Below are 19,640 nucleotides of genomic sequence, written 5' to 3' on the forward strand. Positions count from 1 at the left end.
ATAAGCATCGTCATTAGATACTGCATTTATTGTATCTGCTGCTGCAGATTTTTACAAAGAAACCCTACCAGAACTCATATTGATTACACGACGCTCAGAAGGCTTTCGATAAACTACATCACGAAAATCCATTTAACAAAATGTATCTTGAAGGAATTGTTAGAAATATGGGGTTATTGCTTAGAAATATGTACAGGAATGTAACAGTTAAAGTTAAACGGAACAATAGCATTTCAGATAAATTTATTGAAGAATTAGGTGTAAGACAAGGTGCAGAGTTATCGACTGTTCTATATAAACAGCATCTTAGAGACATAAGAAAGGTCAAGCATAGGTGCAAGAATAGGCAACATTAATGGTGTTAATCCAACTTGTGTGGATGACATTGTCAAACTGACCAGCAAAGAGCATGAGGTTCAGGCTCTACTAATATAATATGACAAACAAAACTTTGTATTATACAATCATACACATTTTGAAATTGTGCCGTTAATAAAAATGCAACAAGAACTTAATGTATATCTAGGAAATGATAAAGTTGACGAAAAGAAAGATATTAAACATTTTGGACTTAAAAGAACTGTAAAGAATACATACAGAAGACTTGTTAAAAATTGCCCGAGGTACTATACATGCTATGCTTGGTCCTGAGTGCCAGAAAAGAATATCGCCAATCGTCTCATCAAAACTCTGGCAAACGTACGCCTTGTCAAACAGTTTGTATTGCACTGAGTTCCTAAACTATACACAATCTTAAACTCCAACTATCAATATAAATACAGATACATGGACTACCAAAAACAGTTGCTTGTGCTGCCAACTATATTCTAATAGGATCAGTCACAAAGTTAAAAACTGTTATTCCTAGGGAAAAAATCGGTTGCAGATGTTTAACACTTTACTACTGTAATACTATACTTATAGTAACAGTTGGATGAAAAAGATATACACGAAAAGGCTACATTATTCTTATATCATAAACCAATATTAAGTTATTTTTCAGTATCAGCTTTTTAACTTTACATCAAATACCGAAAAGGTTTGTTATTTTTTTTATATACTATTGTATTTTTATGGTTTCGTAAAATTGATTTAAATTCATCTTATTTAAACTATGAATATTATGAGAGACATGTAATACAATGTAATACAATGCAATATAATTATTTATACTGCAACTAGTTAATATGTTTTTTTCCTAAATATAGGAACACATCTATATTTTGTGCAACGTCAATTTCATCATGAAACACTTTTCCCACAGTCATTAAGGAATGAAAATAGGTTTGAAATTTTTGTTCCAATTTAAATAGCTATCCATGTATTAATTTAAGTTGCAGTATAAAAAGAATATTAGGTCAATGTCATAAAAATATTAAAAAAATCTAGACAAGAGTACTTTGAAAGTAGCTTGCTTTCTTCAGTTTGTTGCGTTCCAATAAAACATATATTCGGTTGATAAAGATTCTATTCAACCATTTTATCGAATGGAAATCGGGAATGTAAAGAGACAACAACCCGACATTAGAACAAACAATAGCAGAAGGTCACCAATAGGTCTTCGATGCATCGAAAAATTCCCGCACCCGGAGGCGTTCTTCAGCTGACCCCTAAACAAACATATATACTAGTTCAGTGATAATGAATGCCATAATAAACTCCAAACTTTAAATAAGATAACATTGATTTATTACTTATTTTTTAATCGTAATGATTAGTTTTTACAGGATGTTCCTTTCTGCAGTTCTAGGTCTGTGTTGCATTTCTATGGTTGATTCAACATGTTCAACAAACCCATGTGATATATCCACAGAAAAATCAATGATAGCCAGTATGGTTCAGTGCATGCTTCAGTCCATAGAAAACAAGATTAAAGGTAAATTAAAGCTTTTACTTGTGGCAAATGGAAAAAGATTTAAAGAGACAAGCAATGTTTAATACTTAATATTTGAATTTTAACAGTCTCCGGTGACATGCATATGATAATTTTTATTATTATACTTCACGTTAAAATGCCATATTTCGATTGGCTAATACGAGGGTGTTAATTTACTCTTCTATCACATGACTGAGCTGGTGACAATTTTTTTGAATGTTACCTTCTCGTCCCGACCAATCAAAAATCAATAATTTAAAAGAAAATGAATTGAATTTACATCAAATAATAAAAAAAAAAAAAATAATGTCTTTTTTATGCATTAATTCTGCTCTTTGGCTCAGATTTTATTATTTTAATGTAAAAATTAAAAAAATTGAACATCTTGCTTAACTTTAGTTGTTTTTTCTAATACTCGTAACGTTGTTATGTATGTGACGTCATAGAAAATAGAAATAAAATTAATGTGTGAAAGACAATATTGAGTAAGACATTCAGTATAATAAATAAATAACACATAGTGAGAGGGTAATAGAGCAGATCGTTACCCCGAGAAAACATTGTCAACCGCGGCGAAGCTATGTGTTATTTATATAATGTTGAGGCCTTTTATAGCCGACTATAACATATGTGTGTTCTTGTCCTTAATTTTTTTTAATTAAGATCCAATTTTCACAAATTTAAAAACTCTTAACAAATGTGGATTTATCTATGTTTAAATAAAGCAGAAATGTGGTGGGGTAGATTTCAACGAGATAGGTTTTCAATTTGTTTACTGTTCGTTTATATCACTTAAAAACTTCGTGAACAGTCGAAACTGAAACACATACTAAATAGCGAATTTTTATTTTATCATCGAGCGATGTTCTTGGTTTTAAACGTTATATATTTATTTTTAACAGCATCTAGTGAGTGCACTGCCCCTGAGAATTGTCCAGCCGGTTGGAAGAAATACAAAACTCACTGCTACTTTTTTTCACCTGATGGTAAAAATTGGCATGATGCCGCGGTAGGTCTTTTGTTTTATTTATACTTACATAGGCTATGATCCACAAATTTCCGTTAATCTGGTAAATTCAATTGAATCAAGACCTATTCAATTATGTATTAAGAGTTGGGTCAATACTTCTCTGTTGAAAGTACTGGTTTCAAGTACCACTACTTATAACCAACATGTAAAATATTAGTTCACAAATCTTAAATTTATAGTAGCTTGTAATTTAAACAAAAAAGAACCCTTGCAATGATATTGGACAAATGGTGAGTGGTTGTTGGTATATTAAGATGATAAAGGTGTTTTATGAAAAAAAACTAAAAAAAACTGTAATTTTACATGTACTAAAATCAGTACAACCGGCTTTTTTATGCATGCATGCCATTTGTTCAAGTCCTATTGTTTTCTATAGCATTTTCTGTCAATACCTTGGGATGTTATAAATATTCTAAAATAGTGTGCGGGTAGATTTCAGAAATCACTGAACGGTCAAAAATAGAAATTTAAGGCCAATGAATTCAATGGTTTTTTTTTTTCCTGCAGGGTATAACATGATATTTCTATCATTCCAGAAACAATGTCAAACTATGGGAGGATACCTTGCGAAAATTACAGACTCAGAAGAAAACTCATGGGTTGTTGACATGATCACTAGTTAGTATAGTTTATATATATGATATATCTCACTAACACTGTCATGCGTTTTGGAAATATGTATTAGAAACTTGACAAAAAATAAAAAGGTTGAGAAAATGTAAATGAAAAAGTGTGTGAAAATATTTTTTTAAAGATTTCTTAAATAAATTCAAGTTCAATGCAAAATTTTAGTGTATATTTTCATTTCAATCAAGGTAATATTGGATACATGTTGACTGGATATGAGTGGAATAGTAAGTTTATTATGAAACTGTTGTCCTGACACTAAACGAACTGTTCCTTGAAAATCCAGTCGGTTGTGTTGAACAATATCGAAAAAGACAACAGACAGTAAATAGCGATGATTAATCAACTATCATTATATAAAAATCTAAAATCCAACCGAATCATTCAATTCATAAATATTCTGAACTATTAATGCTTCATCTTGCGCTGATGTCAACCCTAGGTACAATAGGTTAAACGCGATGTCGATACTCCCTCGGTAATTTCAAAATCCCCCAATCCCGAAGTGGCATTGGAAATTCCACAAAATATAATGACGCTTGCGGTCAAAGAGTTTCATCGAGTCCAATAATTAGAAAGAATTGACAGGCACAATAGTTCAACGCTTGCAATTTGAAAAAATAAAAAGTATTGTGTACTTATTATAAATATATAGAAAATTATAATTGAGGTATAATAAACGGAATTAACAACGGTACTTTGCCATAATTTACAATGTATTCTAACGCAAGTTCTTTGAGTTCAGAAATATAACAAAAATACATGCTACATGTAACATCAACAAGGATTGATTTCAAAGCCTTTTGCTCAAATCTATATGCATATAATAAAGGGGAACTATGCAACTAGAAAAAAAATGCTAGAGCTTTGAAAAAAGCCTACAGTAATTATAGAAAAATGGCATCCAGACCTGTTTTTTTAGCTCTAAAATTCTCTCTTGTATGACAGTCGCATCAAATTCCATTATATTTACTACAATGCGTGAACATTACATTTTAAGATATATTTCATTGTTAAGAATTGTTTTTAGCTTAAACTTTTTCTTTAACCGTTGTGTTTTTTTAACAGGTTAATGGGTTAAGGTAAAACATTCAGGTTTTTTAAACCAACAACTAGTTTGAGTCTAAATAAAACAGGCCATATATCATTTTGAAAACATATGTATTGTTTGAAAATCAGATTACACAGCTATAAATAACATCGTCGTGTTATTGATGTTTGTTTGTCGTAGCATGTTTACTTGTGAGATCGTTTTGATTGGCCCTTTATAAATTATATATGTGTGTGTTTATAATGGCAAAACAGAATCGGTTAAACACAAATATGGCTATTGGATGGGTATGGCAGACTTAAAGAATGAAGGAGACTGGAGATGGGTTAATGACTCTTCAGCAGTCAGTTATTCTAACTGGAATGGAGGCCAACCAGACAATGCTAGTAATGAAGACTGTGGTCATTTTTGGCCAGCAGTTAATTATGAATGGAATGATATAATGTGCAATATAGATCAAATGGGGTATATCTGTGAATGTTCAGATGTAAGTTTATAATCATACAAGACCGTTCTCATTCTCATATCTACAGTTATGTATTTGATTTTCTTATTGCATAAAATATCCAATATGTAAGTTGTGAATTTATTTAGACAAGAAATGTCTGATATATGTTTGCCGAATCTACCCATCACTCTTCTAGCATGCTCTCTTTGCAAAAGGGTTAAATTTAAGATAACGAACTGAATGAAGTCATGTTTTTTACGGCATTGTTTATCTATTGTCGTACCGATAATAATTTGATATTTATTTCGATTATTGCATAAAAGAATATATCTAATTATTGAATTCATCTTGATGTGTGTTATCTTGTGCTACTATTAAAGCAATTTGCCAAATATGAGATCAGGTTCGGGTTTCGATAGAGCTCGTGTTGTCCAATACAGGCAACAGTAGTATACCGCTGTTCAAAACTCGTAAATCTATGGACAAAAAAAATCGGGGTAACAAACTAAAACTGAGAGAAACGCATTTAATATAAGAGGAGAACAACGACACAACATTAAAATGTAACACACACACCGACGGACTGAGAATTAGACAAAATCCGATGAGAATAACCAATATAACATCAAAACCAAATACATGAATTTGGGATAAAAAAGTACTTAAATTTTCTCTACAGTGTTTTGTGATTGTTGTTTTGATAAATATTTATATTAATGATCATATAATACATTGACCCGTTTTCGAATCATTCAAAAATACATCGTGTTTATGTCTATATAATTGTCAAATTACTCCTTTGGAAGTTATTTCTAAGGATCATACAGTCAAACATTCAAAAGAAATATCAGTCGTGAGGCAAACTGCAATACAATATTTTACAGAAATAATACAAATAGTTTTTAAATTTTAAGGTCAATATACTGACTTAATTTTGCTAAAGTATATAAAAGTTTATTATCTTTGATAGTCATTTTACGTGACAACTGTTTAAAATTTTCTCCGATAAATATGAAATATTTTCAGACACATTAATGTTTCCTTTTTCTTTTCTTATAGGCCTCGAACTGTCGTCCATCCAAGGGATGAGAGGAAAACAAGCAGCCAGTAGAAGACAGCTATACTTTTAATTCCATTAAAGAAATCTGAACAGATCTTTTTTTGTATTTAATCTCATGATAACAACATGAACAATTAACAGTATGTAAAACATCATATCATATCAGGTAAACCTTTTTTATAATACTAAATAACCACTTTTATAAATCATCATTGTGACAATGTACTATGAAATACCAAAATAGACATGGAGAAAGACATGAAAAAATGGCTATTGAAAACATGAATAGTATCACGCCGTACTGTTAGTGTAGCTTTTGACAGTTCAATATTTATAAATATTAAAAAAAAAAAAAAACACAACAGAAGAAAAGCTAATGGGAAAGACATACTAATAGCTACATTTGAATAATGCACTCTTTATTTTAAATCAATTGACTCAGGCATTTATAATATGTGGTGTTAAGAAAAAAGAATTTAGATGTGAACCGTTTGTTTATATCTTTCCACTACTGCAATCAAATTCCACAATTACTTGAAAGTAAACTTTAATATTCCATCTAGCAAAACTAAAATCACAGAAATATTGAACAGGCATTTTCAAATGTAGAAAATGGTGGATTGAAATTCGTTTCATAACCTCTAGATCTCACTTATATGACAGTCGCATCAAATTCCGTTACATTTACAACAATGCGTGACAAAATCAGACATAATAGGCATTATAGTCAAAATATTGGTACAGCAGTCATCACTGTGTCACAATATACTGTTGCAGACAAAATTATAATTGATGTAAAAGTAGCTTAATATCTTTGTACACTCTCAATTTTAAAGCCTACAATTACAATTAAAACAACACACATTTGCTGGTTACTACTCTTTTGTTATTTATGACAGGTTCATTGTTGAGCTCCAAAGTATCTGAGTATAGTTTATAGGTTAGACTTGTATTATATGTCTCTGACACCATAAAAGCTTGGATTTGACATCTTTACAATATTTGCAGTTGGTCCTAAATTGTTCTTAAATGGGAATTGCTCTCTATGAAAACATATGGTCCATAGAACAGCGTGTGTTGAAATGTGCATCAAAGTTGTAGTATAAGATAACTTGATTTTGCAAAGTTAAAGGTGCAAAGGGGCTAGAAACATCTGTAATGTTTATATCAGGTATACGCAGGAGTTTGGCTCGAATCTTTCTAGAATTAACTATTTCGTATAAATATCAAGCAATTTTTATACGCCCGTCAAAATTTTGACGGGACGTATTATGGTATACAAATGTCCGGTGTCCGTCCGTCTGTCTGTCTGTCCGTCCGTCCGTCCGTCTGTCCGTCCGTCCGTCTGTCTGTCCGGCGTAAACATGTCGCACCGTAACTTGAGAACGACTTATCCAAATTTCATGAAACTTAATATAGTTGTTTCTTATGATGGTCAAATGATCTGTATACTTTTTGGTGAAAGTAAGATTAAAACCTTTTGAGTTACGGTACTTTGTAACTAAAACAGGGGGGTGTTTTTTTCACAAGTCGCACCGTATCTCAAAAACGATTCTTGATTATGGCTTAAAACTTTAAACACTTCTTAGTTATATTAATCTTAATATCTGTATACTTTTTGGTGACGATTCAAAATTTTATTTTTGAGTTATTGAGTATTTTGTAAAAAAGGGGGAGGTTTTTTTTACATGTCGCACCATATCTCAAAAACGATTTATGATTATTGCTTAAAAGTTTACACATGTCTTTGTTATGTTAATCTGAAGATCTGTATACTTTTTGGTGATGATTCAAAATTTCATTTTTGAGTAATTGAGTATTTTGTAAAATAGGGGGAGGGTTTTTATTTACATGTTGTGCCGTATCTCAAAAACAATTTATGATTACTGCTTAAAACTTTACACATTTCTTTGTTATATTAATCTAAAGATCTGTATACTTTTTGGTGATGATTCAAAACTTTATTTTGGAGTTATTGAGTATTTTGTTAAACAGGGGAGGGTTTTTTTTACATGTCGCGCCGTATCTCAAAAATAATTTATGATTATTGCTTAAAACTTTACACACTTCTTTGTTATATTAATCTAAAGATCTGTATACTTTTTGGTTTTGATTCAAAATTTTATTTTAGTGATATTTAGTTTTTTGTAAAAAAAAAACCAGGGTTGGGGGTTTCACATGTCCCGCCGTGTCTCAAAAACAATATATGGTTATTGCTTAAAACTTTCTTAGAAACTATTTATGATTATTGCATAAAACTTCCACATAAGACGTCGGGCATATCATGCGCTCATGGCGCAGCTGTTTATTACTTTTTGTTTACTGTTTAACCATAATAGCTGTATTAAGTCAGAAGTTAGTGTAATACGTGTATCGATAAATATATACAACAGTTTTTTTTTTTTCTTTTTTTTTTCTTTTTTATCTCAGAATCTTTAAAATAGACGATTTATTAACTCAGGTATAATAATACTAATTTGCAATGTTATAAACATCATTTATGACAGTTTTCAATATTTTGAGTTATTTTTGTGGACATTTTTATTCTAGTGATCACACTGTCAGTGTGGACAGTAATTGTAAATTAGTGTAACCAGGTTTGAGTCATGGTATTTTGAGACTTTAATTTCATACGAATTATATGGGATACATATAGTTATTGTATTAAAAATATCACCCTACATTAATTAAGAACAAATGTTTTAAATGAACCTGTGTGAGTTTAATATAGAAAATATCAAGTAAGGTTTAACCACCCTAATATCACTTGTGCATGATTTGGCTTGCACGTCTTTCTCATTTGGTAATGTTTCAATCTTTGTTCCACATTAACAGCAATCTTGATTTTCAGATCGGAACTAAATATTTAAAATCATACGTACATGTATCGGCTACCCGCTGCATCATTTATTCATTAATATGCAAATTATAATTAACTTATGTTTATGAGTATATAGGATCATCATTCATAAAGTATATTAAATGCATGATTATGTTTGAATGATGCTGGATTTCGAGAAATAAAGGCAACGGTAGTAAACCGCTGTTCAAAAGTCCTCAATCGATTGTGAGAAAACAAATCCTGGTTACAAGCTAAAACTGAGGTAAACACATCAACTATAAGAGGAAAGCAAAAACACAACAGAAACACTTAAGTGCAACAAAAAAAAAACGACAATGCAACACACACAGAAATGAACTATAAGATAACATCTGCCATTTTCCTGACTTGGTACAGCACAGTTTAGGAAAACACGGTGGGTTGAACCTGGTTTTGCGGCTAGCCAAACCTCACGTTTATGACAATGTTAAATATAACACTAAAATGACACCATTACATTATAGGAATACAGTTAAAATAAATGCAAGAACATTCGTAACAGAGAAATTCACAAATAAACATTACAATAGGACATTTCGACATGCTAATAGTTATCAAAGGTACCAGGCTTATAACTTAAAACACTATACGTGCGCTTCGTCTACATAAGTCTCACCAGTGACGCTCAAATAACAAGTAAAGATAGCCAAACAAGAACAAAGTTGAAGAAAATACTTAATATATGTATATATTAAAAGAAGAAATGGCATGATTGTTAGTGACACAACTCTTCAAAAGAGACCATCTGACAGACGACATTAACACCTATAGATCACCGTACTAGTCTTCAACAATGAGCTTAACCGAATAGTCAGAGTGGACGTGGAGGAGTACATGTACATTACACCAACAAAAGGGAAACTAAGTTCAGATCTGAGAGTTAAAGTAGTTACTAACAGCTAGTGCAAAGCTAATAACTAGTAATACAAAAAAAATCTAAGAGTCAATAATCAATAAGTACACATTCAATATCCAATTGATTTCGTACAAAGACATCATTAACAGTCAAAGAAAAACTTGACCTTGTGCAATGCAAAGAACAGTTATCGACAGATTATGGATCCACGAAAGTGCATAATTTATGTATATCACATTAGTATATAGTTTACTTTTAATTTACTGATAACAAATAAAAATTAATATCAGTAGTAATAAAAAAAGGCAACAGTAGTAAACCGCTTTTCAAAAAGTCAAAAATTGGTTGAGAGATAATATATCCGGGTTATAAGCTAAAAACAAGGGAATCATATCAACTATAAGATGAAAACAAAAACAAACAGAAAAACTGAATTGCAACAAAACAAACGACAATGCAACATACATAGAAACGAACTACTATACTACAACTACGAGTCATATTCCTGACTTAGTACAGGATATTTTTATGAAAAAAATGGTGGGTTGAAACTAGTTTTATGGCTAGCCAAACCTGGCGCTTTACGGCAATGTTAAAAACACCGCTAAAATGACAAAATTACATGACAGGAATACAATACAAATAAATGCAAGTACACTCGGAACAGAGTTTCATAATTATATAATATGATAGTACATTTCGACATGTTCACCACAGAATAACAACGAATACCTAAAATTGATTAAAATCAGTACACAAAAACCTCATGATAGAATTACGAACTGTGCGGAACCCGAATGTACCAACCCCACGAAATGTGACATCACATGTCAATTTCTGAATTATGAATAGAAATCGAGATCATGTTTGTCATTGTGTTATTTATGTTATTTGATTTACTTTATAACAATTACAAGAATAATGATATACAATTGTGTTAGTAACTGTGTAATTAATTGTAATATCTATTAATGTCAGTTTTTCTTCTAATCCAAACTGTGTAAAACAAATACATCCTGTGCATACAATTGCTTTAACTTAAAATCATATAAATTAACGGGGGGGGGGGGGGTAAATTATTCTCACTTTTACATATAAATAGAAAATAAAACATAAAATTAAAAGTACCAACGAGAAGACATAAAACATTATCCGATCAGAATTACAAATAATACTGTATAACGAAATACAATATGGAAAAATCTAATAACAGTGTTGAATTGGTAATCTTTTAGAATAAGTTCTTGTAAAGGACCGATTAGTTCAATATGATTATTTTTAAATTTCCGGCTACGGTAAATAACATCTCGACAGAAATAAGAATGTGCTATACCGTTTGAAATAAGATTTTTACAAGTACAACCAAACTACAAAATCAAATCTTCAGATCTAAATATTTTAAGCAATGTGTGGTATTAAAATCCCAGAATTAGTCATTTGCTAGTAATACATAGTTTACGTTTTTTAAACATGTTAAAATCTAAAACGCCACAAAAGACAGCGGTTTGTAAAATATCAACACCGAAAGATGGTGCCTGAGGACCATCGCCATCCTAAAAAAGGAACAATTACAATTAATATTATAGTGAACGAAAAATCGTCCCTTTTGTCATAAATTTTAGTGTGTGGTTTACACTATTTCAGGCAGAAATTGTGATCTTTTAACGATAAATAGGCAAATAGTAAGATGTGGACTTAAGACAGAATTAGGGTTGGATATTTTACATAATCTTGAATGTTGTAATTAATAACTACTAAACTTTACATTAATTTTTTTTATAGTATTTTGAAATTATTTTAATTTATTATAAATATAGTTTCATACAGATTCTAGACATTTCATGCAAGAAAACATGCATATAAGGTAAACTGACATTAATTCAAGTCTTTTTATAAATTCTTTATAAAATTGAAACAGGGGCGAGGGTATAAAAAGTGCTATACAAGAAAAGCTAGAGCAAATGCAGAGAGTTTTTTTAGGCTATGATTCTGATAAAAAAAAACTATGCTTTTGAGAATAAAAGTGTTTTTAAGAGTTTCCTATTTGAATCAATGTTAGTATAGGATGCTGTTTCACAAACAATGCCTCATATTTGAAGATATCCAATATTCATATATATCTAGTTTTATTAACGTACTGAATCCTAATTATGATCTCACCAGTAAATATACACATGAATGGCTTTCAAATTGAAATATGTGTAAGACCTAAAGACAACATTCCTAGGACATAAATGTTTTTCAAAACTTCTTCGTACATCTCTATTAGTCAATGTGGTACAGTTTAAGACGTTTAAGGACTTCCTGTAGGAAATTGCATTGTCGATAATAAAAGAAATCCAAAATGTAGAAGAAGGCTTTAAATGAGTTTAAGCTAATTTATTTACCAAACGACAATTTTATTAATTAGAAAAAAATGTATTCAATAAGACTGTGTGGAGTTGTAGTGTAAAGAATTAAAAATTCAAAACTGTCAACAAAAGCAAAAACAAAGGACCATCAAAAGCACGTACATGACTTTTTTGTATTATTCCTAAAATATCCAAAGATTTGTTTACACTCAAAAAAAGTTAATTCCACTATTTCAATGTATTTCATTACAAAAGTTTATGATTAGTTACATGGTACATGTAGTACATTTGGAACTAGTTAAAACCACGGAAAGATTTATAATTTATTGTTGAACCCTTAATAGAGACCTAGATGACACGATCTTTTACTGCTTGTTATGTATCTTTTGGTAACCAATACACAGTTAAGATCTTCAAATGTTAAAAACAAGCCCTTAGCTGTGATTTGGTTAGGATATTTTTGTTAGCTATATGACTCTCTGTGCAGCACATGGACTTGAATGAAGATTAATTCAAAATTTCATTCTTAAGAACGCCCCTGTTGTATTTACGGCATACCACCACCACATTGAGGTCTGCTTTGTCGGCCGATACACACAAACCGCTGAAAAAGTTCTTTAAGTGTGTTTCTTATTCTAGAAACTGGCGTATTGTGTACTGTTTTATTTTCTAAAACGAGGAAAAACGTCTTTTGCAACCTGACGACTCTGTTTCCAATAGATGGAGAACGATTTTGTTCCTTTTTCTATTTTTTATTTTTTAAAGAATGTTGTTATAAAAAGAGCATATTAATGTCTTTTCTGATTGTTATGATAAATTTTTCTTTGCCTGTTTGAATTGCTCGTTGTCTAGATAAAAATATCGATCGACAACTTTAACACTTTCATCAAATAGTTTTAAATTCTCTAGTCGATATCATTTTCTTTTGGAATAAGTTATAATTTCTGATTTTTTGAAATTTTCTTTTAATTTCTACTTTACACACACTATTGTTCGAAAATCGAAAAGAGGGAATTTTACAGCTTTTCTTTCGTTCAGCTTATACATGTATAACAATATAATGAGGATTAGTTTGCATTGACTAGAATTAAAACAGTCAATTATTATAAGCGTGCGTTCAGGAATTAAAATTATAAGTTATGAAGTTCATTGGATTAAAAAATAAAGGCATGAATATTGAAAAAAAAAATCAACATTGTATTTATAAATACCATGTAGGAATATCCATTTTTATAAAAATAAAAAAAAAAATGAGGTTAATAAAATACAGAAAAACGTTAAATTTCTGTTGATATGAATATAATGTGAATTTATTACTAATAATGAAGTGGAAGAAAATTTAATATTTTCAAGAATTGTTTTAAAACACGAACAACAAACAGTTTGGTATATGACACAAAGTTGGCAACAAAACTATTTTGAATATTGACTTATATGAAACATGAACGATGTAACCTTTCGTGTATATATATGTTATTGTGTGGTATGATATTACGGTAATACAATCTTAAATACATACAACTGAAGCACATGTATGCATAAACAACATACATATATTTCACCAGCTAGGAAGTTGGACATTTTCGCGTACCTAGAAGTTTTTCAGATGCTTAAAATTCTCCACTTATCTGGGTGATAACAAGAGTTGTATATAACAAAATTATTATTTTCAACAGTTATGGCCATTGTTTCTAAATATCTATATTTATGTTTTTGATTTACTGATTTGCCTTGTTTCTGTATTGTATTGGCATGATAAGTTTACTATCTATTTCTTGACCATGCACCCAACGCATATTATTTTCATTAACCCGTTTGATGCAACTGAATAATGGTATTTTTATGTTGTTGTTTTTTTTTATGCCCCACCTACGATAGTAGAGGGGCATTATGTTTTCTGGTCTGTGCATCCGTCCGTATGTCTGTCCGTTAGTTCGTCTGTGCGTTCGTTCGTCTGTGCGACCGTTCGTCCGTTCGTCCCGCTTCATGTTCAAGTTTTTGGTTAAGGTAGTTTTTGATGATGCTGAGGTCCAATCAACTTGACACTTTGTATACATGTTCCTTATAATATGATCTTTCTAATTTTAGAACCAAATTAAATGTTTGACCCCAACTTCACGGTCCACTGAACATAGAAAATGAATGTGCAAGTTTTAGGTTAAAGGTATTGGTCAAGGTAGCTTTTGATGAAGTTGAAGTCCAATCAACTTGAAACTTAGTACATGTGTTACTTATGGTATGATCTTTCTAATTTTAATGCCAAATTAGATTTTTTTCCCAATTTTAAGGTCCATTGAACATGGAAAACGATATTGTGAGTGGGGCATCCGTGTACTTTGGACATATTCTTGTTAATATTTACTTAAAAACATTTGATTCCTTTCGATTCTATATTTTTGTATTTCATGAAACTTGCGAAGTAAAGAATACTAGTCTATCATATATACATTGTGTCATGTGTCTACTTCTTACTGTTTGAGCAGCGAATTATGGGGCTCGAGTCCTACCCTCTGTTAAAAACGTTAAGACGCAAGTCTTCTTTTTTATAAAATTAACACATGGCATGGGAAAATCTTTGTTCTTTTTGTGCTTTATAATCTGGATAATCATATTGTAGGTCATTTTACTTTTTTCCTTATATTTTCTAACCATAATGTTCTACTATTTGTATTTTGACACAAAATATTCTTTATCATTCATATGGCCTTTTTCTTTATCCTTTATATTTTTACTCAGTTTTCTGTAGTATTGGTCTAATACTCTTTCTGTAAACCATACCATTACTCCCATGTATATCTGAAGTTGAGTATAGTTACTTTCAATTTCTTGTATGTTCTGATTCTATTTTTTTAACCATTTTATAAACTTATATCTACATTCTAATTTATCATGCTTTACGTTAAGATGCCATATTTTGATTGACTTACACGAGGGTGTTAATTTACTCTATCACATGGCTGACCGGGTGACCACTTTTTGTAATGTTACCCTCTCGTCCGGACCAATCAAAAATCGACAATTTAAAGAACATAGAACTGAATTTACTTGTACATCAAGTAATTGAATACATTACTTAAGTTTTGGATCAGATTTTATTATTTGACCATCAAAATTAAAAAAAAGTACAACATAATGCTTTACTTTTGTTGTTGAAAACTTGACGTCATAGAAAATACCTTTAAAAGAAAATTAATCAATAAAAGACGATAATGATAGGACATTCAGTATAATAAATCAAATAACATATAGCTAAGAGGGTGAAATAGCAGATTGGTGCCCCTCGAAAAAGCTTTGTCAACCTTAACTCCTGCACGGTTGACATGGTTTTCTCGAGGTAACAATTTGCTCTATCAACCTCTCAGCTATGTGTTATTTATATAATGTAAGTTGATTTAACACGTCTGTGACACATATTTCCTTTTGACAATTGAGTTACAAGCCTTAGTTACGTCTGATTCAATTAGCATGAATAAAAAGTAGTTTCTGTGGCTTCTCTCTCAAAATCGCCGCATTCAGCAAAAAGTCTTGAATCGATAAAACGTTTCTAAAATTAATATAGAAATTAAAAGATGTCTATGATATCAAACGAGACAACTCTCCACCAGAGACTAATTGACAAAGAAGTTAACAACTGGGTGTCTCAATACGGCCTTCAACCACCAAACAAACACATAGTCTGCTATTAAAAACCCCAAAATGACAAATGTAAAACAATTCAAACGAGAAAACGTACGTGCAATACAATGAATTATTAATTAACTACACTGTTATTGGACTTAATATGATGAAAACTGCCTATGCAATATATGGTGTAAACTCGGCCAATATAGATTTTTTTCTGTATTTGCCGAGTTATTCTATATTGGCCGTGTTGACACAAGTGCAGGATTTCGGAAGGACTGTAGTTTTTACATCGAAAGTCATGAAAAACAGAAACTGAAAGTACAGTTGTTTTGAAGACGCAGTTGTCATTTAGTCATCTTAAACATGTTGAAAATGTCAGTATGGCATACATTTCAGGCTAAAGACGGTCACATTCATTTAAAAAGTATTTTGAAAGCAGACGATAGAACTATTTCAGGTTTGGGAAACGAATAGATTATCACAAATTTCATTTCTTGACGACCTCGGACCTGTTGACCTTCGCTTTTTTTTGTAAACTGTCATTTATCTTTTAATCTTTTAATCATTTATCATTTAATTTAGTTTTTGATGAAGTTGAAGTCCAATCAACTTGAAACTTAGTACATGTGTTCCTTATGACATGATCTTTCTAATTTTAATGCCAAATTAGATTTTTTCCCAATTTTAAGGTCCATTGAACATGGAAAATGATATTGCGAGTGGGGCATCCGTGTACTTTGGACATGTTCTTGTTAATATTTACTTAAAAGCATTTGATTCATTTCGTTTCTATATTTTTGTATATCATGAAACTTGCGAAGTAAAGAATATTAGTCTATCATATATACATTATGTCATGTGTCTACTTCTTACTGTTTGAGCAGCGAATTCTGAGGCTCGAGTCCTACCCCTGATAAAAACGTTAAGACGGAAGTCTTCTTTTTATAAATTTAACACATGGCATTAGAAAAATCTGTTTGTTTCTTATTGTGCTATATAATCTGGATAATCATAGTGTAGGTCATTTTACTTTTTTCCTTATATTTTCTAACCATTATGTTCTACTATTTGTATTTTGACACAAAATACTCTTTATTCTCCATATGGCTTTTTTTTTCTTTATCATTTATATTTTTCCTCAGTTTTCTGTAGTATTGATCTAATACTCTTTTCTGTAAACCATACCATTACTCCCATGTATATCTGAACTCTGAAACATGAAGTTGAATATATTTACTTTCAATTTCTTGTACATTCTGATTATATAGTTTTTAACCATTTTATAAACTTATATCTACATTCTAATTTATCATGCTTTACGTTAAGATGCCATATTTTGTCGGCCTCATATCTTGACTTACATCTAGAAATTGACAATGAGGGTCGGTTGAAAACAAAACTTTACGACAAAAGAGATGATTTCAGTTTTCCAATTGTGAACTTTCCATTTCTAAGTAGCAACATTCCAGCAGCACCTGCATACGGGGTATATATCTCCCAATTGATACGATATTCCCGTGCTTGCATTTCCTATCATGATTTTCTTGATAGAGGGTTGCTGCTGACAAGGAAGCTATTAAACCAAGAGTTCCAAATGGTGAAGTTGAAATCATCCCTTCGTAAATTTTACGGACGCCATTACGAGTTGGTTGACCTTTATGGAATAACCGTATCACAAATGATATCGGATATGTTCCTTACGTCGTAACTACAATCCCCTTCCCTTTCCTGAATGTGACCTACCGAATTAGACTATTTACCGGATTTGTTATCACATAAGCAACACGACGGGTGCCGCATGTAGAGCAGGATCTGCTTACCCTTCCGGAGCACCTGAGATCACCCCTAGTTTTTTAGTGGGGTTCGTGTTGTTTATTCTTTAGTTTTCTATGTTGTGTCGTGTGTGCTGTTGTTTGTTTGTCTTTTTCATTTTTAGCCATGGCGTTGTCAGTTTGTTTTAGATTTATGAGTTTGACTGTCCCTTTGGTATCTTTCGTCCCTCTTTGATTGACTTATACGAGGGTGTTAATTTACTCTTTCACATGGCTGACCGGGTGACCACTTTTTGTAATGTTACCCTCTCGTTCGGACCAATCAAAAATCGATAATTTAAAGAATATTGAACTGAATTTACTTGTACATGAAGTAATTAAATACATTACTTAAGTTTTGGATCAGATTTTATTATTTGACTATCAAAATTTAAAAGAATACAACATAATGCTTAACTTTTGTTGTTGAGTACTTGACGTCATAGAAAATACTTTTAAAAGAAAATTAATCAATCATTAAAACACGATAATGATAAGGAAATTCAGTATAATAAATCAAATAACACATAGCTAAGAGGGTGAAATAGCAGATCGGTGGACTTCGAAAAAGCACTTTCAACCATAACTCCTGCGCGGTTGACAAGGTTTTCTCGAGGTAACAATCTGCTCTATCACCCTCTCAGCTATGTGTTATTTATATAATGTAAGTTGGTTGATAGTTATCAAAGGTACCAGGATTATAATTTAGTACGTCAGACGCGCGTTTCGTCTACATAAGACTCATCAGTGACGCTCATGTCAAAATATTTATTAAGCCAAACAAGTAAAAAGTTGAAGAGCATTGAGGATCCAAAATTCCAAAAAGTTGTGCCAAATACGTCTAAGGTAATTTATGCCTAGGATAAAAAAAATCCTTACTTTTTCGAAAAAATTAAACACGTCTTTGACACATATTTCCTTTTGACAATTGAGTAACAAGCCTTAGTTACGTCTGATTCAATTAGCATGAATAAAAAGTAGTTTCTGTGGCTTCTCTCTCAAAATCGCCGCATTCAGCAAAAAGTCTTGAATCGATAAAACGTTTCTAAGATTAATATAGAAATTAAAAGATGTCTATGATATCAAACGAGACAGCTCTCCACCAGAGACTAATTGACAAAGAAGTTAACAACTGGGTGTCTCAATACGGCCTTCAATCACCAAAAAAACACATAGTCAGCTATTAAAGACCCCAACATGACAAATGTAAAACAATTCAAATGAGAAAACGTACGTGCAATACTATGAATGAAAAACAAATATGATTTACAGCAACAATCGACATCCACCGAGAGTTTGACAATTTGTTTTCCTGTGATAATTCTATTATAAATAAGTGTGTTGGTCCAGCATTACATTCATGTCGCATTTACACACATACACCATGACATTATGCTTCAAATGGTTAAAACTTTACAGTTAAGCTTCTATCCATCATCTATCTCAAAATAAAAATAATACAGAATTTCATCTACACAACATGCAAGATGATTTTATTGGTTACATGTACACCCTAGTGTGATTAATCAGATAGCATATTTGTTTTTGTGATTTTTACGAACAAATATGCCTTTGGTGATATTTGCTTAATATCTTCATTGCATGCCTAAAAAAGACGTATAAGTTTCTTAGTCTAGACTACTCGTTAAATATTGTATTCATGTGATCTTTTCGTGAGTAAACCATATTACTATTTCATCTTGGTGGAAATACTGAAGCAGATTTGTAGATGTTATAAAGATTGTGTTCTATATAGTTACGTAAAAGACATGATTCATTAACATTAAAATTGTAATGAATTTAATAAAAGTAGAAATAAAAGAATAGCTGCATGAGTATAGACTTACTCGTCTTACCTTTTATAAACGGGCCATCACTCGAATAATTAATTCCACCATTTATTTTTAAATGTGAAAATCAATTTAATAAAAAAAAAAATGAAAAGTCATTATTTATACGTCACAAAAAAGTGTTCAAAAATGATTAAACCCAAAATTCATTCACAGTTTCCTTTTGTGTTAATGC

General features: G+C 31.1%; 1 protein-coding gene across 1 annotated transcript; it reads left to right on the forward strand.

Annotated features, from left to right (window-relative positions):
* The first annotated feature begins 1,016 nt into the window (after positions 1 to 1,016).
* LOC143079932 (perlucin-like protein) lies at positions 1,017 to 6,186 on the forward strand. The gene is made up of 6 exons (XM_076255556.1): positions 1,017 to 1,039; positions 1,719 to 1,876; positions 2,779 to 2,885; positions 3,443 to 3,524; positions 4,839 to 5,071; positions 6,092 to 6,186. Exons 2-6 carry the CDS (start codon positions 1,729 to 1,731, stop codon positions 6,119 to 6,121), a joined length of 600 nt encoding a protein of 199 aa, XP_076111671.1. The 5' UTR covers positions 1,017 to 1,039; positions 1,719 to 1,728; the 3' UTR covers positions 6,122 to 6,186.
* The last annotated feature ends 13,454 nt before the right edge of the window (positions 6,187 to 19,640 follow it).

Source organism: Mytilus galloprovincialis, chromosome 6 (genome assembly GCF_965363235.1).
Source record: "Mytilus galloprovincialis chromosome 6, xbMytGall1.hap1.1, whole genome shotgun sequence".
NCBI lineage: Eukaryota > Metazoa > Mollusca > Bivalvia > Mytilida > Mytilidae > Mytilus > Mytilus galloprovincialis.

Bases quoted from the DNA above. Each gene is read 5' to 3' on its own strand.
- LOC143079932 (XM_076255556.1), top strand. From the start codon at position 1,729: ATGTTCCTTTCTGCAGTTCTAGGTCTGTGTTGCATTTCTATGGTTGAT. The intron at 1,877-2,778 runs GTAAATTAAAGC...TATTTTTAACAG, and splicing joins CATAGAAAACAAGATTAAAG to CATCTAGTGAGTGCACTGCC. The intron at 2,886-3,442 runs GTAGGTCTTTTG...CTATCATTCCAG, and splicing joins AAAATTGGCATGATGCCGCG to AAACAATGTCAAACTATGGG.